At 40.8% G+C, this 24,452-nt stretch overlaps 1 protein-coding gene across 4 annotated transcripts in view; it reads right to left on the bottom strand.

Annotated features, from left to right (window-relative positions):
* Positions 1-2,100: 2,100 nt before the first annotated feature.
* pak5 (p21 protein (Cdc42/Rac)-activated kinase 5) overlaps positions 2,101-24,452 on the bottom strand; it is a 74,694-nt gene continuing 52,342 nt past the window's right edge. For all 4 annotated transcript variants that reach the window (XM_044329376.1, XM_044329374.1, XM_044329375.1 and 1 more), the window contains 9 exons: positions 19,019-19,858; positions 13,887-14,096; positions 13,147-13,288; positions 12,872-13,026; positions 11,554-11,687; positions 5,769-5,895; positions 5,139-5,264; positions 4,894-5,028; positions 2,101-4,074 (listed from right to left, as the gene is read on the bottom strand). In XM_044329376.1, coding sequence (XP_044185311.1) covers positions 3,919-4,074; positions 4,894-5,028; positions 5,139-5,264; positions 5,769-5,895; positions 11,554-11,687; positions 12,872-13,026; positions 13,147-13,288; positions 13,887-14,096; positions 19,019-19,858 — 2,025 coding nt within the window. In that variant the 3' untranslated portion in view covers positions 2,101-3,918. The remainder of the gene's footprint in view (positions 4,075-4,893; positions 5,029-5,138; positions 5,265-5,768; positions 5,896-11,553; positions 11,688-12,871; positions 13,027-13,146; positions 13,289-13,886; positions 14,097-19,018; positions 19,859-24,452) is intronic.

The following is a 24,452-nucleotide window of genomic DNA, read 5'->3' as shown; positions in this document are numbered from 1 at the left end:
CAAATAAATGTAGTGGAGTAGAAAGTACAATATTTCCTTTTGAGATGTAGTGGAGTGGAAGTATAAAGTAGCAGCAAATAGAAATACTTAAGTAAAGTACAAGTACCTCAAAATTATACTTAAGTACAGTACTTGAGTAAATGGTCCTCAAGCACACAACAACAAATCCACATGGCGGGGGTTGCTATGGCAACACACGAACGAGGTCAACAGACAAACAGCCGTATTCTGTGCGTCAAAGCCGGATGAACTTTTGACGACCTCAACTAAAAATACAACAACACATTACCCAGAGAAGCCTCTAAGCCTCTAAACACTCAACCAAATACAAACACAGGTTTGCAGGCTACTAAATTGTCTTCAATACACCTGAGAAATGACACTTTATACTCACATAGACCCAATCAATAAAACAACTCCATGACTGACAACACAAGCTGACCGAGTGACGGTGAGAGACGCCTTACTCAGCAATGCCAACAGCTATCGTTGCACAGTACAGTAAATAAACTAACAAACGGAGTGTCACTGCCAACTCTTAATTAATGTGAAAAAAACTCACCTGTTGGGTTGTAATGGGGCCGCTGCTGCACTGCAATTGTCCACATGTATGGCTGAAACGTGCGCAGGATACAAATATACTTTTTCTCTCTTTGAAAGTAAATTCTTTGGCGTTTTTACGGTAAAAAAAAAAAAAAAAAAAAACACCTACTTGGACAGGTTTGACCAGCAAATACTCCTTGCACTGTATGGTGTTTGCATTTCATCGAATACGTCATTTTCTGAACTTAAACTAGCTAATTAACGGCCTGTCAATCACACGTCAAAGTGTAGAAAAGTATTCCACGTTTGGACATTTTTCTGCCTGTCATGAAACACTTTGAAACCGTTTAAAACTCAACGTCCAGTCCAGGAAATACATAGGTGTAACCAACATCATTAATGATGGCGGCTCTGCTGCGTTCAGGTGTCCCCAGTACGTAACCACGCATTTTATTTGACCTTTGACCTGACACGTCAGCGTTGAGCCATGGCCTTAGGTGATGACAACACACCAACAAATAGAAAAATAAATTCATAAATAAAAATTCTGTAAATATCCTTTCACATGACACTTCTATATATTTTTTTACTACTGTATATCCCTATCCTGATAGTTGAACTGCTGTTTCAAAGAATAAGAATTTACCACATTGCTGTAAATATACTTTTGAGGAAGAAATGCTGAATCTTTTTGAATCTTTTTAACATAAATGTTTAACTGTGACATTTAAAGATATTGACTGATATTACCATCAGCATTAAAAAAAAGACAACCAGATGTCTGTTGCTGTGTGCAAACAGATTTAAATGCAGCAATTGATTCATTACATTAATTGCACCTGTGCTTATCCTACTGTGAGGTGTCAAAAGGACTGAAAAAGATATTTAAGTGAAAAAATAAACATCCTGCGATCAGATAATTATTGATGCCGCTTCTGTGAGCCGATGGCAAAACCACCAACATACCTATAGGTACAAATTCACAATTTTGAATTTACCTTTACATTGTGCTGACTTTCTGTATTTGGAACAGTTGTGAAATATATTGATTATTGTAACTCAAACATGGACTCTCTACAGACTTCACTTTGACGCTCATTGATGACCTGCAGTCCCACTGGCCCCGGTACTTGTGCTTTTATTTACTGAGCCGTTGGCGGAGGTATCTTTCTCTGTGAAAGAAGCTCCATTCTCTGTCCGAGCTAAATCAATATCCCATTATAGTGTTTCAGAGGGAAATGGCTCAGAGGAAAGAAAGAGAAATAACCTCATATATTATGGCAACACCAATCCATGGATGTGTCTTTTCTGCTTCTCTGTTCTGAGGTGAAGTTAGGGTGAAATAGTTGGAAATGAGAACTGTTGAATTTAGAGAATATGGAAGACCCAAACAACGAAGAGAAAATAAACTGTTGATGACTGAAAGGAACTCCCTTGAATAATCTGACAGTGTGCTGTTTAAAAAAAATCTCTGCTTGATATGAGACACAGAGAGAGAAGAAGAAGAAGAAGAAGAGACCGTAGAGGGTGATGAAGGAAAAATCCATGCAACACATCTCAATGTTTTTATGGGCGTTTTTTTAATTGAAACCAGCTTCACTGATAACAAACATGCAATATCACTGTACAAGCCAACACCACAGATAAGTGTTACTCATTCAAGTCTTGACACATTGTCAAGGATTAGCCAGCAGCACACACACACACACACACACACGCACACGCACTTTCAGATGTTGTACAGAGATAAACACGCTCTACCTCTTTTGCTCTTCGACATACACAGACACACACACACACACACACACACACACACTCTCACGCACACAATCACACACTCACACACACACGCACACACAGTCATATTTACATATCACAGTGAATGATGGGTAAAAATGATGCAGGGGAGGAGGATTACACTGTTCTCCTGGTCCGACCAGAGATGAGAATGGCAGCACAGTTCCAGTGATAGCGAGTGTGTGTCTGACTTGAGGTGGGATAAGGAGTGAGATGATGACAGTGAGGATGTGAGTAGAAAACGAGACCTTTTATCAGCATCCTAAAATCTGCACGGTAGGCGGGCGTCCTGGATAGGCGCCTCTCAGCATTTAGAGAAACAGGATGAGACTTCTAATATAAAAAAAAAAAAAAAAAACAGGTCAGCGTGGAGTAAATCTTTTTTTTTCTCCGTCAAAATCCACTCAATCTGTGCTACATTTAAATGCATGGTGTAATTACAGTATCATAAATACAGGGCTTTCATGGTGTCATAAATAGGTTTGGGGTATTGCTTGGATGATATAACAACTGATATCACTGTCTGCCGATGCACTCTTAGAAATGTAAATCAAAATCCAACAAATAAAAACAAAATAAACAAAAAAAAGGCCACACTACCAAAAAATAAACCTTCAATTCCAATAAATAAATAAATACTTTAAAACGTCATACAAAATTCTGACATTACCCTTTTTTCCAACATTTAATGGAAGTTCTGTCTACAAATGTAAGATAATAAATATATTTAGTATTTTTAGTAACAGTTAGGTTTAGGTGGGTTTATTTGGGATATCTCTTATATCTTTAAGCAAAAACTGGATTATAAACAGTAGGAAAGATCTCTGCAGAAACTCTATTTAATACTGCTCATATCACAATGGTTACGACACGATAAAATACTGCAAATTATCAAAACTGTACAGAAAAACTTACAAGTTTCTCTAAAATACATTTTCACTGTTAGTGTGTGAAAAGAGAGATACAAGAGAGCTCGTCTGTTTGACCGGCTGAGCAGCAGCCTGCCCTTCAGGTTCAGTCAGGAACTGACGACACAGCAGCCATACGACAGTCTTTACCAGTCAAAAGCCCCTCTCCGCATGCAGCTGATCGTTCTGCCCTCTGCTGCACTGGTCTGGAGCAGAGCGCCGTTCCCCAGGGTCCATCCACCTCATCAGCATCAGCTCGCTGCACCCTTTGAAGCTCTCGCTGATGGCTACTACAACTCTACATGGAGCTGAAGACTCAGAGTCTAGGAAGAGAAAAGACTGCAGCATTGCGAGCCAGCCCACACGTTTCTACTGGACGTCTAGTGAGTTCCTCTGGCACAGAACACGCTTCTACTCCAGGTCATAGTTTTAAAATAGTAGATGATTTTTTTTTTTCTTCTTTTCTCTGTCATGTGTTTTTTTTTTAAATGTATTTCTTAGATATTCCTCTAGCTAATCTACGTCACGGTTACAGGTGTGAGTGTTAGTGGCGCACCACCAAGCGGTGGGGTGTTTTGGCTGGGTGAGGGCAGTGCCACCCTGGAAGTGTGTGTACAGTATGTGTGTGTTTTTTTTTTAGTGTAGAAGAGGGCGGGTTTGAGCCAGGTGGTCAGCGGTGGCGATAGTGTCTCATGAGGGGGACGATGCAAGACGGAGGGCCCGACAGCTTGAGGAAGGGATGCTGGAGGAGTTCCTGGGCCGTGGCTCTCTGAGAGGGCTCCCTCACCAGCATCAGGTCAAGGAAGGACCGCAACACCGAGGACACCTGGAGGATGAAATGGAACAATAAACTTTTACCATGTTGTTATTGATTGTAAAGGAACATCTACTGCTAACACAAATATGTATGCAAGAAAGATATCACATGTGCGCTGAAAATGGTAGAACCATGATTTAAACCTCTGGCTGGGATCCTCTCCATAGATACTGAACTAATAAGTACATGTAGTGTGTATTTTAAAACCATTAGACATATCAGACGCATGGGGACAAGTCTAATAGTCTACAGCCATGCTAGCAGCTCCGTGAGGTTATACTTTGGCACAGAGTGCTTTGAGCTTAATGCTGATGTCAACATGCTAACATGCTGATGTTTAGAAGTTATAATGTTTACCATGTTCACCATTTTAGCTTAGCATGTTAGCATGCTAACATTTGCTAAATAGCCCAAAACACTAAGTACAGCTCAGGCTGATGGGAATTACAGCAGTAATTAATTTTGCATAAAGTATTGGAAAAATGGGAATATTAAACCAATGACGGCACTACAGGAGAAATTTAATTAAAATTAATTAAAGTTAGATTGATGAACTAAATTTCATCATATGTTAAGACATATCATTTAGAGCAATCATATAAACTGTATAATTTTACTGTAGTCATTCTTAAAATCAATCACAGGTATGGACAAAGATTTTTTTATGTGGAGACTTAAATACCTCAACACATTGTTATGACTATCACAACAAGTTTTTATTTTTTATTTCTGGAATGATCTATTAAATAAGTTGTATGTCTTTAACTTCAGATTTCCTATCCTCAGTGCTTACTGTCCAAAAAGACACTGCACTAAGGTTTTTCTTACCTTATGTGACTCTTTTAGCCGTGGGGGCAGGTTGTCTCGTATCCTCCTCATGGCCTGCAGAGGGGGCTCGTTAAAGTAAGGGGGCTCTCCATCCACCATTTCGATCACCATGATGCCTAAAGACCAGATATCAACCTGGACACACACCACAACATTCAGTCAGTACAGTGAAGGACTGTGTCTCTCCCCTCAGCCTCTAATACCTGGTGCAGACTGAAGTTAATCCATGTGTGTGTGGTCCTCACCTCAGTCCCATAAGGTAGTCTAGAGATGACCTCTGGTGCCATCCAGTATGGTGTGCCCACAAGGGATTTCCTTTTGGGCACCTCTTTGGAAACTTGGGCACAAAAGCCAAAGTCTGATAGCTTGATCTGCAAACACACACAAACACCACGAAGCCTTCAGCTTTCACATGACATACAGCAGTGATTGTACTAGTTCAGAACCTCAGTGTTTGATGTCAAGAAGTGCACTGACCCATTGTGATGAAGAGCTTTCATAGAAGACACTAATCTCCCGTATTAGTGGTTAATTATGCTTCAATTAATCATGTCTTATCAGCTCGTTAGGAGGCATTAGGCAGGATTTAATTACTGGGGCACAAGTGGTAATTGATGATGATGAGTTTCTGGCACTGGCTGTTGACAAGTGGCAAGACTGGCATCCGTGGAGAAGGTCAGTGTGTGTGTGTGTGTGTGTGTGTGTGAGACAGTAAAATAACAACTGACAGGAACAAGGGTATTAATATTGGTTATACCTGGGGTTGTTCTGTTTAAACTGGGATCTTCTGGATTAATAACATCCCAAAGGAACAAGTGTGAATGGATAATACCTCTAAACACACACACGCACACAAACTCATCATGTGTTCTTACCCTGCCATCACTGGTCAGGAGAATGGAGTCGCTCTTGATGTCGCGGTGGATGACGCCCTGTGTGTGCAGGTAGGACAGAGCCCTCAGCACCGACAAACACACTGTAGCGATCTGCTCCTCATTCATCCTGTGAGGACACACACACACACACACAGACACACACACAAACACGTGTTAGTAATGACAGTGGAAGTAGCAGAACATGTGGTACAATATTTGGCATGTTGAAACAGATAGATGTTTAAAGATGTTTTAGAGGTCACTGAGGCATCTAAACCTGCAAGAGAAAAATACAAGAACCATTTACTGACTGTACAAAAACTATTTGGGGGGAAGGTTGTGGTCACAAAAGGGGAAGGACTGAGAAGTGGGTAGGACGTTATTTGGGAGAGCAGGGGCAGGTCTTTTAGTTTTTTTGTTCCCATATTTAATATTTTATTTAAGCCTCCCATTAAAATGTTGTTAATAGTAACTTTTACCTTCACTGCAACTTTAATGACTAATCAAAAAGATTTTGAAACTATCATTCTAATCAGTGATTTTCAGTGGTATTCATTATTTTCATAGCGAATTATGTACTATTTATGTGTCTCTTGCCTAATATTTATACTTTTATGTATTTATAAATCAATCCATTTGTGTCCTGTATTTTTTCTGTACTTTCTTTCTCTGTGGTGCTTTGTTAGAAAGGTAAAGGTAGAGCACGCAGCTGTGAGTGAAAAAGACCAGATTGTTTCTTTAAAAAGAGAGAAAGGATCTTAAATCATTTCTCAAATTTCTAAATATGCATAGATTTCCAAAGATAACTACAACAAGACTAAATAGGCAATGACTCAGGGAAGTATATTTAATTTTTTTCAAGTAACACATTTTTTGTGGTGCAAATTAAAATTAACAAATCCATTTTTCATTAAGCTACAGCACAGACAAGTCCAGCTTCAGAATTTGCTCTAATCCTAAAGAGATTATAGTCCAACACAACCGAGATGGAGCAGAATCCAGTTTGAAAATATCTCCCTGTAGCCTGCAGCGGCTGTAGCTGTGTTGTGCAGAGCAGGCAGGAGGGTCCCATATGGAGAGACGGGGCGATGCAGTGCGTCTGACTGAGCTCACACAGAAACTCACAGCTCCACTGAACATTAACATCTAGACCCAGCTGGTCAGGCCAATGCTGTGAGTGTGTGTGTGTGTGTGTGTGTGTGTGTTATGAGCTGCGAACATATAGAGTACATGTGTAGAAAAAGAGACACGCTCATTTGCAAGCTGGATCAGTCTAACATACATAAATGTAGTATATGTACAAACACAGTCATGTATGCTTTAAGTCTTTCATCACACACACCTATACACACACACAAACACACACACACACACACACACATATATATATATATATATATATATATATATATGTACACACCTCACGATGCAATTGCATCAAATTTTATTGTCACACGTATGCATTTACAATCAAAAGATAAATGAGCCTTCTGCTAATGGAAAAACAACTGGCTAATTCAAAGTGTATGGGATAGATACGTGTACGCAAAAGCAATTCACCTCCTACTTCCCCCCCCCCTCCCTTACCCCACCCCCGCATCCCACACACACACACACACAACCGAACAGAAAGCAGGATCACTGAAATAGAAAATTGTCTCAAACACAAAGCGAAAAACAATTTTAATGAGCCTGTAAAGGTTGTTAAGGGGAGGAGAATTACACACGCACCTACACACACACACACACATGCAGGTATTTATCCACACACACACACACACACACACACACACACACCAGCACACACTCTTACATATGCTTTTGCAGTAACATTAGATAAAATCCCAGTGAAGTGCAGCTCATTAACAAACTATAAAGTATAATTGAAATTTGATCGTGATCGAAACAGTTCAGAAACAGGGACGCCCATTTTGCCACTGCTGACTCGCCCGTGCGTATTAGCCATGTGTGTGTGGGTGTTCACGTTTTTCAGTGTGTGTGTTTGCTGCCAACAACCCAGCGAGCTGATGAGCCTTGCACAACGCGAGGCAGGCAGCAGTTATTTCCACAACAAAAGGCTTAACAGAAATAGCACAAAGCTTTCACCTGGACAAATATGGCTGAAATCATCAAGGAAAAAACACGTTGCTGTATTCATTATATTATTATCTTGGATATATAATGTCTAATAATTAAATCAAGTGGTTATTTTGTATGATTACTAACTCCATAAAGTTTCATAATGATATCTAGCCAGTAAGCTCAATTCCAGAAACATGTTTTTTTCTCTTTGTTTTGTTTACTTGTTCTGATTGGTGATATTTTTCAAGATATCAATTTGACTTTTGTTCCAAACATACACATTTACTTCCACTTGAAATTCAGCAAACTCATGTGGGGTGAATGTGTGTGTTTTGTTTGAGAGATGGTGATAAAGAGAAAAAAAAGAGAGAGTTAAAGAGAGAACACGTGTGCCCAATAATATCTTGTTAACTGAGATTTCCATTAGTACCTCCACAAGCACTCACATGCACACACACACATACACACACACACACACACAAAAACAGGCAAACACATGTGTGGGAGACTGTTCAAAATACTTCATGGCAGCAGCGGTGCTGAGCCTCACCAAAGTATGTTATTAGCATCCGACACCGCGCAGCGCTAAAGCTGACACTCCACGCAAATTACTGTAATTAAGTACCAAGCACAAAGTAAGCTTAAAACAATGAGGCGGCAGCTTAGAAACACGACTCAACAACAGAGACGCAATTAGGAAAAGTTGGAGAACAACAATCCTAAAACTATCAAAGCCAGGACTGGATTACAGCCCATCTGTTTGTTTCTCCTGGTCGTCCTGTGAAATCATCCATTTTACATTTTTGCTGAGTGAAGTTTGATTTTTTACAACACATGGTACCTTTGCTTGTTGCTTTTCATGTCATCACCTGAACTTCAAATGTGTTCAGTCATTTAGACATCACAAATAAAAATGAGCCTTCTCTCATAAGGCTGCTCCCTCTGTTTGTTTCAGCATTTAAATAAACACTCAAGGCTAATTTATTCACCACACTAACACACACAAATAACATGCACAAAGCAGTGACCTAATTTCTGGGATTTATATTATTTTTATTACATTAGCTTCTTCTTTTTTTCTTTTTCAATCAACTTTGGCTCTTATCACCCTTTTCGACCCTCCTGCATCCAGTCTGAACCCTATTGTTTAGGTTTTAAAGAAATAATTTGACACTTATTCTCTTTCTTATTGAAAGTTAGATTATATGATTGATAACACTCTCTTGTCTGTCTGTTACAGCCAGTGGCCGTATTTTAGTTTCCACAAGTTAATAGAAGATTTCAGGAAGTTACTGTGTCTGGCCAAGAAATGGTGCAGCACATAATAACTTTAATAACTAATAACTGTAAAACTTAACTAGTGAGCTTTGGAGGTGCTTGTAGGTGGATTTTATTACATTTGGACAGAGCTAGGCTAGAAATTTCCCCCCGTTTCTAGTTTTTATGCTGAGCTAAGCTAATCAGCTGTTGACTGTGGCCTCAGTGGTATCAATCTTCTCATCTTACTTTATCCTTTTATTCATTTATCTATTCTTCTCATTACAACTTAAGTTTATTGCACATGGACTTCAATTCTCTATGGAGACTCAACTTCATCCAGTGCTTCATGTATATTCACAGTGCTCTCATGGCTAGGTATGTCCTTGAGTACAACTTGTTGGATGTGGGTAGCTGCACTATCAAGGGACCCCCCTGTCAGTGTCAGGGTTGTTTCTGAATGCCCCTTGTTCCTTTTCAGTGGGAATTCTACTCTGTTCATTTCTGTTTTCCAAGGTTCCTTTTCATTCCTGGCAGCATTTATCTTGTGTTTTTTCTCTTTATGTAATTATTCCCTCTTTCTCTCTAGACTTGTCTGGTAAATACCAGATCCAGTATGGGCCATATTCTCAAATATCTCCAATATGCCAGATAACCAGGTGAATAAGACAGCTCTGACCAGGGGAGGAATTGTGAATTTCTTAATTTCTTAATCTGGAAAGTTCTGGTATCGAGGCCTTTTTTGACTCATTTTTATAAATAATGAGTCTATTTTAAACATATCTGTTACACTTTATTCACCAAGAGTTGTTTAGATTTCTATAAATCCATCTTTCTGTACAGTCCAGATTCCCCTCTGTCTACCAGCAGGCTGTTTCAGAAGCGATTTACATAAAATCTGCATTATTAATGACCACTTACTCCGATTGACTGGAGCTGTGGCTCCCACCTTCACCCCCAGCCAATCGAAATACTACCTAATGAATAATGCAAATTCCCTTACGCGGCATCTTTACCTGGAGTAATGGCTGCAACTGGAGATGTAAGAGAGTATACAGCAGTCTATGAACCAGAGTCTGATCATGAATGAAGGGGGAGAACCTGCTGCTACACAGCTGAGATTTCAAAAGGATGTTTCAGATCATGTCTAAGTTTCCTGATGTAAGTTTTTCAAACGTAGCTGGAGGCCGCTACCTTAGCTTTAGCACACTTCCTGTGTCCTGCTTTGCTCGTCATCCGACTGAAATGCAAACTCTGACTACACAACTTATGTACAACTCAGGAAAACACTGGGTGGCAGTGGGCTCATGCTAAAGTTTCCTGCATATTTGATTGACTTGCTGGTGTGACGTATTGACAGGTTCTGCCTCAATGCCGCTAGCTCTTGAGACGCAAATTTCAAATTTTCAGAAAACTTAAAAAGATTGAGGAGATAGAGTTGAGAATTTTACATCTCAGGAGGACCCCCACCATCACCCCAAATCCATCCCAAAGCTAATTTTTCTTGTTTAAATTCTTTAAATCAACTCAACACCATCGCCTCAGTAGGCCCTGGATCTCACAAGTCTTTCACTCTTATTATTTTGAATTTGGGAAAAAAAACCCAGCAAACTACTATCCCTGCAGTTAAGGCAACAGAGGGCCCAAAATTTGATCTCTCAAATCTGTTTCCCTCTTGGTGACATCCTCACAAATCCATCTGATATAAACAGGTGCTTTTCAGATTACTACGCTGGTCTTTAGGGTCAGGTTAGGGTTAGTGCAGATGCTTTGTCATTTGATTCATTCTTCAGTGGCATAGAAATCCCCACCATTAGCCTTGATTGCAACGCTCAGCTTGACGAACTTCTCTCCTGCGACAAAGTTTCCAGTGCCATCCAGTCTATGCAAAGTGGCAAAGCCCGGACAAGTTTTCCATTGAATTCTTTAAAGCCACACACAGCTTCCTGGCAGCTCCCTCTTATTATCCTTATCACTTATCACTTATAATTAATTATTTCAACTAACAATTATTCCAACTGCCAGAGATGATACTGTTGTTGTTTGTTTGGTTGTGATAGCTTTATGTGTCATCTGTGTGATTGTCTCTTGTGCATGTTGTTAAATAAAAAAGCGAAAAATAAAGCTAATAAAAAAATAAAACTATTTAAAAAATTGATTTTATTTAGTTACTTTTAAAGCAAAGAATGTCCTGGATCCCAGTTATATTTCAATATGTATCAACCTTTATCCTGAGATCATGATATCATTATCCTCATATCCCCTATAAATGTACTGTCCTTCCCTTCTTATAACTCTTTTATTTCTGTTTTTGTGATTCTTTCATTAATTTCTACATTTAATTTAGAGCATTTTTTGGTATTTTCCACTGCTGTACCTACAGAGTTTTTGGTAAATTTGGCATTCTTATGTTGTATTACTCTATTTAAAGGAGATGATTGAATACCTGGTGTGAGTCACAATGTCCGTGAGTGCGCCGCCCTCTAGAAACTCCATAACGACCCACAGCTCATCTCCCACCAGGTAGCTGTTGTACATGTCCACAACATTTTCATGATGGTAGTCCCTCATAATCACCACCTAAAACACACACAAAAGAGAGACAGAGAAGCAGAGAGAGAAGGAAACCTCTGTCATTATATATTTACTTGTTCAATTTTTGTTTTCAAGTCAAGGGACATGCTGTGTTTTTATTGGACTGATGCAAAACTGGCCTGTAAATTACATTCTCAGATACAGTATATACTGTACATTGCTACAATAAATACTGTATTTGTAATATAAACAAAATATAATTTAATATTTATTTTATTTTATTTAATTAAAATTATTTATTAATTGAACTTTTCCTTTGTCTCATTTCAACATGTTCTGGAGGCTTAAGTATAAAAGGATTACATTCAGAAATTAATAGGATTACATGAAGCAAATTAGTCCCAAACTGAACACCCACTGCTTCACATCTGTACGCACGTGTGTACAATACATGCAGTCATGCCTTATCTGTCTCTCCTTCTCTCTCCTACACACACACACACACACACACACAAACACACACACACACACGCTCCCGAAGTACAATCAGTGCAATACTGCTTGGTTCACCTTTCACATTTTTTTTGCAACACAAGCAATCATAAAGTTTGTCTGCAATTATGATTCAATTCAACACGACTGCAAATAATATGAAAGCGGTATAGAGCTCATTTTTCAATAGTTACCATACCGTTGATAGAAACAGCTATGAATAAATTTCCTGCCTAGGGTTTTCAGCGTGAACACTACTTAATTTTTAGTAAATAAATGCAATTATGGATGTAAAAATGCGTTAGTGGTTTGATTTCCATGGATATATGTCAGGGAAATAGAAGCAAACTGAACTCATGTTTTATCATTAATAAGAAAGGTGGCAAGCTACTGCATTAGTGTGAGATCTATTTTTATCTATGTGGCATGAAATGCACAATATTTTATAGTGTTATTTAAACCAGTTTCATCTCTGCTACTGTCATACTATATGTGTTTGATCAATCAAAAAACAGTGACCGATGTAGGAGGTGGGCATCATGCCTGACCTACAGTAGCAATCAAATCCATAATTACTCTGTTAAATATCACATCTCAAAACCAGATTTAAATCTATTTTTGTATAAACTAATAACACCCAGAGAGGCTGGTTGGTGGTAAAATGTACTGCTTTAGGTGTGTGTATTCTTGACATAACTATACTGCAGTTACGGCCCATCTCTGTTAGTGTTTCACACCTCATTAAAGAGCAGCTCTCTCCTCTGCTGTTTCCTGAGGTCCATCTTCTTCACCGCCACCTGCTTGCCACTGTGTTTCTCGCTGGCAATGCACACGATACCCGTGGAGCCCTCGCCGATCTTGATAAAGCTGTCCAGGTATTCCCTAGGGTCGCCTGATGGAAAACACAAACACAATTCAATTTTGATGCAACACCAGAAAAAAAAAAAAAAAAATAGGAACGTTTATGTAAAGCATTTCAGTGTTGCTTTCATTTTCGCTGTCAATTTCTCACCTGGGTTGACCACCAGTTGAAGTGCAGCTCTGAACTGCTCATGAGAGACCCTGGAGGGCTGAGTATCAGAGCTGGACCCCCAGGAAGGAGGCGGGTAGGCTCCTGGGGGGATGTAGGGTGATGAAGGCTGTGAGTAGGCCCCCTGGGTGGAAAACACAATCATGCCCAGAGTGAGAGTAAAATAGAGACAGGCTATAAAAAGTATTCATGTTGTGCTCAGTGTATTGTATTCAGGAAAACCTTCCAATATAAAAAAAACTTTCTATATTTTAAAGGGAGTTTTGAGCTGACAAAAGTCCAAAAACTCGAATTAGTCTTGCTTAGCTTGCCTCAGTGATGCTAAAATCTTTCTAGTCAGGCACCATGTTGAAGTGCAAAGTCTCCACTCAGTAGGTTTGCCTCTTTTGAAGAAGAGGTATTAGTAAGAATCTCCCTGTGATCACTTCAAATTAACTTAATACACAAACATTTAACTAAACTACAGCGACTTACAAAACATCAGGACACAACATAAGAAACAAAAAGTTCAACATGGAAAATATTTCGGGGATATGAGGCTATTGTGGGGTCTCTTATGTGTGATCTTTCTGTTAAATGTATATGAAGAGGAAACAAGTTTAATATTGAATCCTCCGGTTCTACTAGATATTAAACTGATGATTGTTATCGACCTTCTGGAGCCTGAATGGAGCATCTTTAAATCATCATTTATATATCTGAACATAGCGGACATACTGTACCTGAGGGGTGTATGGTGGGCTGGGCTGGGATGGGGGATGATGGTAGGGCGAGGGTTTGTAATGGTGAAAGACAGGGGGGTAGGGAAGGTGCACTGGGGGGTAGCCCGGCGGCTTGGTGTGGCTCTGAGGTAGCTTGAGAGGCCCTCGGGGGTAAGTGTCACCACCCATAACCTGGGGACTGCCGTCACGCGATGGACGCTCGTAGTCACCCTGAAGGAGAGAGCACAAGGACAGATGATTCAGTTCACTTTTTAAGTTATTAATATACTGTTACAGTTACATGGTGAGAAATTATTACTAAATCAACAGAGATTTACAAAAACATGAAAATCCCTCCATACACATGCATGACCACACACTCCGTTCCTTGGTGTCAACTGTAAACTGCCAGCTCTACTTCCAGGTATGTCTGCAGGTACATTAACCCTAGACAGATCTAATGGAGGACATTTAGTCCACCGGACAGGGACCATACTTTATCATTAGCACCCCGCAATGCTCCTCAACTACTCCATTCATCAACCAGGAGCAGAGGGAACATCAAGATCTGGGACACACTTCTTCCTTAAGACCCTAGAAACACCTGAGTTTCCTTTAAAGTAGTGTGGGTGCACACACATAAGTACTAGTATATATGAACACACAGAGAGCTTATTTAGAGAGACATATTAAAAGCTGGCTCGTATGACTCAGCTAAACTGATCTGACTCATAATATGCCTGCTGCAGACACACAAACTTTGAGAAGAATCTCAAAACCATGTCTGATGCTCCTCCCACTACAGCACTGCACCAGCGGCTATATTTTTCAGTTTTGATGCTTTACAGTCATCATTGTATTATGCCGGTTTGTTTGGGTTGAACATTGCATTCTGAAAAATGACCACTATTCATTTAAAACAGAAAAGAGGTGGAAAAAAGTATTAAATACTAATTGGCATATGTGATATCTGATGGATGGCCAGGGTGGACTAAACATAAACTAACGTGCTGACAGAAGTGGACCAAGCAGCCTCCACCCTGCGGAGACTAAATTAAATTACCTTTGCCACACCTCCTGAAATGCTCTTTAAACAGCTTTTTTTTTTCTCATAAACTCCCAAGAGACTAAGAGGATAATATAAAACTCTCTTTTATTTGTTTCTCTCTTTGTGACGATCACTCTTTTCCTCTTACACAAAGAGACACACACAAATACACACACACGAGCATAGACAGTGCAGGAGGAGGATCCCTGATGTGTTGGGATGGTGTATAATTACATGGTGTGAACTCTTTTAATCAATCACCCTCCAGCAGGTGTGGGGAGGGGGGGGGGTGCTGCTGGGACAGCCCAGTCTCGTACCCCCCTATCGTTGGCCGGCACCGCTGGCTGGCTGTCAGCCAAGGGTCTCCTGATCCATGTTGGTTAAACGCGCATTAATCTGAGTTTGGCAGGGTAATCAACAACCTAACTCAACTGTGAAATTGAATTCCGCGGTGGAACATCGTTCGGCCAGTTTTATGCTAAGGCTGCAGAAAGGGAAAGTGCCGCAACATCAATTTGTCACCGAGAGCTGCGGCACTGAGCTCACACTCGCCACAAAACAGAGAGAGAGAGAGAGAGAGAGAGAGAGAGAGGAAGGAAGAGAGAGAGAGCGAGAGGGTGTGTGTTTGTCTCTTTGTGTGTCTGTGTGTGGCCAAGTCTCGGTGCTGTCTACTGTTACATCCCCACCGGCTTCCAACAACAGCAGGGAAAAAGAAGGATTTACTTCAGTGGTGTGTGTGGGCTGAATGAGGGGAAAAGAAGAAAAGGCAGAGAATGAGAGAGGAGAGAGAGGGGTGGATTTGTTACAAGGTCCATGAGCCGAGAAGAATAGTGATTCTTAAGCTGCCAGATGACTCCTTGTTTTTTCCTTACCAATGCTGCAAAGTCTCCAAACATCACAAGGCAAATTAGGGTGCATTGACTCCTCTGCCAGCACTTCACTATAGCCTATATTCCATTTGATTTCAAAATTGACTTAATGCATCGTACATCAAATCAAATAGTATCAATACACCAAATATAGTTAGGTTGAGTTCATATCTTTTTATCATTTTTAGCTTTTTGGAATCTTTACATTCCCTGCACATACTGTATATTTCCAGGAGAGAAAATGTGCCTCTTCATGCACAACAGCTCAGAAAGCCGTAATAATAAATAACATGTAAGAAAAATGACCTTCTCCTGCATCACTTCCAATCCTGCTTCTCTTGCATTCTCCGTAGCTATTTTTTTTTTTTTTTGTATGAGTAGCTGTTTACTGAAGCATGCAGGTTAAATGGTTTTTTCATCAAGGCACCCTGGGATCTACATCAGCAAACCCAGTTTTCCTCTCAGCTACTGGACTCGCTGCGTGTGAAGGAGGGATGGTGGAGAGCTGCGATAGTGCTGGAAACTCCTGTGTAACAGGCCTAATGGAGCACTGAAAGCTTTGGAGAATGATATAAAGAAAAGAGAACACCTTACAGATTGACCACGCTCTCTGTGCCTTACCCCTGTCATCTTTTGCCCCCCTGCTACTGTGTAACATATTCTAATTCTGACTTGCACTGGGAACATATGTTTACATTACAGAGCCACTAATGCATGGAGGGTTTGTTTGCTATTGTCTGTGGAGTCTCCGTGTGGAGGTGTCTCCTGGGTGTCCCAGTCTTTCCCACTGCTCCACTAGAGCACATCGCAGGCTGCATCATGCTCTCCTTGGGACAACATACACTACTTACAGTGCAGGTATTTAATAAATAAAGGAAAACTATAAGCTACAAAACTTGGCATCATGGGCAATTTACATAAAAATCAAACTTTTCTCATGTAAATAATAATATAATACTCTGCTGAGTGTATTTGAATCTTATATAGTACGTCAGAATTTGCACATAACTTTCGTCATCACCTTGAGGTGCTAATCTGAGAGATCTGTTTGTTGTTGGTGACACCATGATACAGTTGACTGTGACATATTATTCTGCTCTTCATTGGTTCCTTTCTCCTCCTCCTTGGTTCACCACATATATGGCGTGTTATCTGCATACAGAATACTGTAGGTAGCCCCTGGCCATCATTTGCAAACATAACATCTTACACCAATCGCTTCTATGCAGATGGCACACAGCTGTGTGAATCTGATCATTCTAAAATCTCATCCTAATTTTAAGTTGGCCTAGAGGATATTTAATTGCAATTAAGTAAAAGCAATGTTTCTCTTTGACCCATCAAACTAGCCTCATTCATAACTGCAACTGTAATTGTCTGTAACTGTAATTGTTAGCGCTAAAAGAAGTAGGAGATGTAATCATACAGTCTTGTGATCTTCTCTCCCATGTTACAAACATGAGTGTTATTTAACAGTGACCTCTGATCTATCACATCCTCTTATTTTGAGAGAATGTGATGAGATTATCAATGTCTTTATCTCATCTTTTCATAACTATTGTAATTTATTCCACTGTGACCAAAGTCACGAATCATTCTGTTGTTTGCAGGTAGTGCAAAATGCAGATGCAAGGCTTCTGCACAAATCAGAAAAAGGAAGATTTGAGTATAAATGACTCAAGTTTGATGCCCAGATTTTGTATAATGCTCTTTTTATTCCTTGCATTTTTCCCTGGTCTTTACTGTTTTTGTACTGCTTCATATAATTTGGTTTTATTAAAAAGAGGCATTTGTTAATGTTAATGTAAATGTACAAGATTATAAATAAAAGTTTTGTGCCAACTTCTCTTAGTCGTGTCTACTCTGATTTAATCTAGTTCTGGGATTTTCTTTTTCGTTTTTTTGTCACTCTGCTTCTTACTTCTTTCTTTATTCTCTATTTTGCTCATGCCTCTCTCTGTGTAGTCTCTGCAACTCTCTGCACTTCAGAGCTATCTGATTGATGGTCAGCGTGAGCATTAATTAATCTGTGTGCAGAGACAGTGGCTACTGAAGAGGGGTAATTCTCTATGTGGCAGCGCCTGCCTCCTTTGAGGAAGAGTAGATTAACAGCTGACACCATCTATCTGGCAGGAGGGCCAGAAAAAGATGTATTAAGTGACATAGACTATGTTTACATATTCCGTTCTTTGCCCTTATTCTGAAAAAGACAATACTCCTACTAAGTTGTTTGCATGGCTAATGAAAATGAATATTCCACTAAAATTCCCATTTACATGCATCCGTGCATACTCTGTTTATCACGTCAAAATATGGAAAAGTGGAACGGCTGGAGCCGCTTGTGCCATTTTGCTTCTTTGCATCAAAATAGGATTTTTTTTTAAGTTTTCCAGTGGTGGCGGACTTGTTAGATGGTGCAAACACAGCCTCCCTATTTCACTCATTCAACCAACTTCTTGAAAAGGTCGGCATTGTGATGTTTGTGCATATCCAAAAACCTGATGATATCCAAGTCTTTCAAAATGTTTAAAAGTAGTTGTGTTTCTCCTTCTGACCAGAAATGTGGGCTTTTCTTTTGGGCATGCATCTCTAACCCAGCTTTGCAAACTGCTGGCTAGTTGGTTTGTTTACAACACACAGAGCTGACCATAAACAGGCAAGAGGCCACGTGTTGCAAACAAACAAAAAAAACAAATCCCAATTTAGATGCATATTTCTAAGGCACTGTGTACACGTTCAAAGAATGCTCCTAAAACCCAAATAATATCGGCATATCCCACATGTCTTAATCAAAGATTCGGAATATGCTGTTTACTTGACCCATATCAAATTAGGAATGTTGTAATATTCAGAATAATAGTGGAATATTAGTGTGCATGTAAACATAGTGAATGAGAGATAACCAGGAAAAGAGAGAGAGACTGAGCAGAGACTAAATGTTTTAAAGAGACTGCAGGTGGATGTGAGGCACATGTGCCATACATCTATGTAATTTTCTCTGCAATGTTACTACAAGCTTGTCAGGGGTGTGTGGAGCCTTGTGTTAAACCATGTTTCCCAGACAGCCACTGTAATTTGGCAGCTTATATAATACCCTCTGCAGTTTAGAGTAAACACTGACAAAGTCTATGTCGCGATCATTTTCATAGGTGAATGGAAAAAAGAGTACTATAAACTAATAAACAATTAAATGTACTAGAATGCATCATTTTTGTGTTTTGTGATGACATATTTACCTTGGCTAAGGTTTGTGAGTTGGTGAGACTCTCCGAGAGGCGAGGGTAGGTGTAGGAGCTGTACGGGTGGGCCTGAGGAGGGTTCTTAAAAGCCCCACTGGCCACACAGGGGACATTTGGCTCCTGCAGCCCAGAGCCTGATCGAGATCTCTGCCTTATAGCCGGCGTGGGGCTGGTCTGCGTCACATAAGAACTCTTGGGTCGCTTCTCATACTCGTCCCGTAGGCCACCGTAGCTCCACTCACTGTCTGGGTAGTTGATCTGCTCGCTGTGTAGTGAGGCACGTGATGGCGTGCCTACTGAAGTGTCCCTGTAGTCCTGGCTGGATGAGCCTCCCACAGATGCCCGGTAGTAGCCACTGGAGCCGACCCCGCTCCCCACTGTGGAGGCCACCTCATCAGCTGAGCGCCCTTTGCTCTCCAGATAGGTGTGGTAGTCTGGAGGAAGCTTACCGTAGTCTGATTTTTGGGGCATGGCGTCAGGGTAGAAGGGGCTGCGTATGGGATGCGAGTGGCCATTCTGCTTGGTGAATCGGTAGTGCCTCCCCATGGCCCAGTCCCCATCTATGGAGAAGCCTGGCTTGCCAGGATCCAGAGAGAAGTCCCTGCTGGAGGTGTCCAGGTCACAGGAGTAGCGGGAGTAGTAGTGGTTGAAGCCATTCTCCTCCGGGGCGATGGGATGACCACTGCTGGAGGGTTTGGAACTGCTTCCAGCCTGGTGGGGGCCTGGTGGGCTCTCTTTACGCAGGGAGTTGGAGCGTGTCACTGAGATGTTGTCAAACTCCTCCAGCAGGCCGTTGATGGATGCATCTTTGGGTGGCCGGTTCCCTCGAACAATGGTCTAGAGGAGAAACAAACACATTTACACTAAACATACAAGAGAGCCTGCTGTTTGAGAGCTTGATGGAGACAGCCCTGATACTTTGGGTTGCAGCACATTCAATTTCAGTTTAATCATTCTGGATGAAAACTGAATGAGATGAATTGAAATTCCTGTTTAATCAAATCCAGTTAGCAAAAAAAACATAAATATTCAGGCAGGAATTTCAATTCATGTGTATCAGGGCTTTGTGACAAGTATGAAATCAATCATCACTTGCAATAAATGAACGCTGGTAGTTGTCATCTGAAAGAACGGCAGATATCAGTCCACACAACCATTAGCTGTTGTGAGTTGGGATGCAGCTAGAAAATGCATGGAGATAAATGACGGGATACCTCAGATGCTAAAAGGAAACCAGTGGTGGATTGAAGGAGCTAATTCCTGCCCCATTTCCCTCACAACAGATTAGCTTCATTTTCAGTGGGCTGATCAGGATACATTAATAGTCGTGACGTTTGGTTTTTACGCTCGTGAGGTACATGAGCACACCAGCATGCGCTTGCACACACAAACGCAGAGAGAGCGAGGAGGAGAGGGAGCGAACACCCATGCTCACATCTGCTTCAAAGCAAAGGCAGCTTAAACATCAGGGGTGCTGCTTATCCCCTCCTACCTTGTGTTAAGCCCTTTACACGGCTGTGTCGTGAGTCATGGGGAACTGGTGCTACAGCAGCACTCATTGAACTACACTACCTTGTGTGTGCACGGGTATGTGTGCACATATCCTGTTTTTGTGGTGTGGACAACGAGGATCACCACTTCCACATAGTGAAAATCATGAGAGTAAAAGCCAGACACATAGCTTTTATCTACCTGTCTCTCTAGCTCTTGGATGTTACAGGAGACACTGCATTAATACAATAGAAATATGCCGCATGACTGCTGAGTGCTGAGAGGAGGTCCAACTGTAGGGATCATTTGAATTTCAAACTCTTGCATAATCTATCTGAGAGCTTTCTGTAATGATTAAACAAAACTGCAAAATACTGTATTTCATTTTGTATATCAGACTGTGTTTCTGTGGTGTTTTACTTGCATTACAGCCTCTGAACACATGAAGTATCAAATCCATATACTGTATTGTAAGTGTATATACAGTAAGGAGTCAACGTCTTGTCATTCGCTGTATTTTGCACAATCCACATTTGTCTTACAAATCTTTGTGTGTATTTACACTCAGGCTTTCCTTTCTTCTACTCGCTTTTACCTGGAGCAACATACTTGGTGTGCTTTATGAAAGGACTAAGTTCCCATGATATTTTCTGCTTTAAGTCTATTTGCACCTTGATGTTTTTATGGTCTCAGTGATCAGCTGTTTGATTCCTAATGTGGAGGCTATTGATAGAGATGTACTGCATACAGGGTACATGGTATGCGTCATCAACAACAGATTCAACAAACAAGCAAATGTCATACATAGGAGTGAGAATTCGATCTGAGGACTGAAACCATGCCACTAAAATAAATAAAACCTGATCCAAACCAACCAAAATTAATTTGATTCTTCTCTAAATTCAATTTAGAGCTACCAAACAAACCTGTTGTATTGTTCGTCTGTATACTTATAAGTATCTTCCACCTTTGAAGGTGTTTTCTGAACGTTACTCTTGGACAACTGACAGTGTCACATCAGCGAGTTCAAAGACATCCTTTGACAGTACTCACGTCTCGCTGCCTGTCACATAACTGTCATACTTGCCACATGTGCTTGTCACATGTGCTGAGGCAGACTAAGAAAAGCCGGGATAATCATCAGCTCTCTGCAGCATTGTGCTGACAAAGGGATACATCTAGACTTCTTTACTTAGCTACCTGCAAACTGTCACTGCAAACACACTCACTTCCTCTCATCTCATTCGTCTATCGGTGTGTTTACATGCACATTCATACCCTGGTGTCAAGTCTTATCAAGGTTTTGATCATGGTGTTTACATGGGTTGGTTATTCACATCCCTGTTTACATGATCATAACAGTATCCAGGTTTCTGATGCATGCAGGTGTGCTGCATTTACCACTCTGCAGGATTCAGTTTCTCCATCTGATCATCAGTAATGGAAAATACTTGATCTCAGCTCAATCCCATATAGGATCAACAAGATAAATGATCTTGTCTGATAGCTGAATTAAATCTCCCTTTCTGCCCAACTAGGTTCATAACTCCCAGTTAATTTGTGCACACTTACTCTTTAGAAAAAACTATCGAAAACCAGCAAATAGCTACCTACTTTAAATGATATAACAAATGCATTTTCTTGCTCAATGTCATCATAGAAATAAGGCACCCAGTGCAAGCTAATAACAAATGTTCAAATAAATTGTTGGGGTTACCATGGCAACAACCCATTTTAACTTTTAACTTGCTTTTTGTGAAGAGCTGAATACAGTTGTTTCAGACTAAAAGAAAGCTCTCTTCACAAGCTTCTACTATTACTCGGGCTGGCTCTTTCACACATCATCTCTTCCCTTCTATTTTGTTACTTCGTGCACCTCCATTCTCCCTTTTTACACTCCAGTTGCTCCCCTCTGTTTGAGAGCTATTGGCTGTTTGGTGCCGTGAACTGGAACCCAAGGTGAAATGGTCTATAAAAGCAGTGAATAAAGTCTAGCTGAGAGGCTGAGGCTGCAGGACGGATGGTCTTTTAAACAGGCTGGTGAGTGGAAATCGATCATGCTTTGGACAGATGTTTCAGTACATAGACCTGACAAAAAAAAAAAAAATCACTACTCATACACTCTGCTGTTCATGTTGTAAAGCTGCATTTTACTGGAAACAATGCTAATGCAACATTAACGATCAAACTGTGCTCTGAATTTCAAAATGGTGCGCTTTGTGCGAAACCTTAGATGACGCCAAGTCACATCATGTTACGCTACGTGGATGCTGGTGATTCAGAGCTAATTCAATTGGCAGACAACAGTAGGGAGTGTCAGTTATCTAATAAAACATCATCATCTCTATTTGGTTCATAATCAATAAGACTGTGTCAAGGAGCGTGACAGGTACAGGAGATAGAGAGAGTCGGAGAGAACAAGGCTGCAAATGAAACCGAGGGGGTGATGAGAGTGCAGAGGGGAGAGGGAGACAAGGTTAATTGTGTGCCAAATCACTGTCAAACGGTCGGCATCAAGCCTGAAAATCTTTCCATTAATTTGAATTAGGGGGCTGCTACTGGCTTCCTTACCCCCCTCCCCCCTGTCCTTCTCCCCTCTTCCCTCCATCCTTACAGCTCTGCGAGCTCTGTGCACGGGTCGTGTTCGGCGGCAGCTGTGACAGCAGCCATATTTCACCGGCGTGCATCGTTGGCCTGTCCTTTAGTGATAAGCTGTAATAGATCTACTCTCTCTACTCACCATGGCCTGCTCAAGGTAAGCACAAGAGAGAGGAGAGGAGAGGAGAGGAGAGGAGAGGAGAGGAGAGGAGAGGAGAGGAGAGGAGAGGAGAGGAGAGGAGAGGAGAGGAGAGGAAAAGATCAGATGAGAGATGGAAGGGAAGCAGAAGAAATAAAGCATGTGGGGAAGGAATGACCGAAAACAAACTAGGTGGGATGATTGCAAAGTAGAAGAGAGAAAGAAACTCTGAGTTGCAGCTGTGAAGAAAGAGAAAAAGGAATCACAGGGAGGAAAGGATGGAGAAGGGGTGAGGAGGGAGGGAGTGAGGGAGGCGTTGTAGAAAGGGAGCCATGAAAAATGAGGCTCATTGGGAGATAAGGGGGGATTAACCTTGCTGGTAATGAAGGGAGGGTGTGATGGGAGGATGGAGAGAGGAAGAGAGGGAGAGATAATTAATGAGCTTGCCCTTCCCGTGACTCCTAGCTAGAACCCTGGTTTGGAGGCTGTGCTTCACTGGCTAGCAGGGTCCCGGGACAACTGAGGGGCCAGAGGAGGAGGAGGAGGAGGAGGAGGAGGAGGAGGAGGCAGAGGAGCCGCTCTGCTCCTCTGCTGCATGGCTTGTCTGCAAAGCTGTTGCTTTAAATTTTACTTTAAATTTTTTGCAGACGCATTATAAAATTATAGCAGCAGTCACGTTTGTTAGGTGAATTTTTCTCATTTACAATTTGCTGATACTGGATCGTGGAAATTAGATGACTCTTAGGCTCATGAAAACATTTTAAAATGTACTGACTTAACTGAAAAATGAATAACTGTCAAACTAAACTCATTCTTATTGACATTTTTAAGATGACATTTTAGTATAGCTTGCTTGTTCTTTGTTTACATGAAGATTTTAGCTCTTTATTACAGTAAAGCAATACTCACTGGAATAAGTCAGCAGTATCCAGACACTGTATTAAAGCTTGACATTTTTTGGAAATGCTTTGTCACTTTATTGCTGAGAGTTATATTAGAGGATTAGAGGATAGCACTCTCATAAAAAAAGGTATGAAGCTGTAGCTTCATATGAAATTATTGGACATTTCATACAGCTTCATATTAAGCAGGGAGAAACAGCTAGCTTTGTCCAATTTTAGCACACTGTATCTCATTTGTTGTAGTTTTTACACTTATACATGTTTTTTTTTTTTAATAAAACGAGGCATACTGTATTAATTA

This window comes from Thunnus albacares, chromosome 16 (assembly GCF_914725855.1).
Source record: "Thunnus albacares chromosome 16, fThuAlb1.1, whole genome shotgun sequence".
NCBI classification, from domain to species: Eukaryota; Metazoa; Chordata; class Actinopteri; order Scombriformes; family Scombridae; genus Thunnus; species Thunnus albacares.
This window is presented reverse-complemented; position numbering and strand designations above follow the sequence as displayed.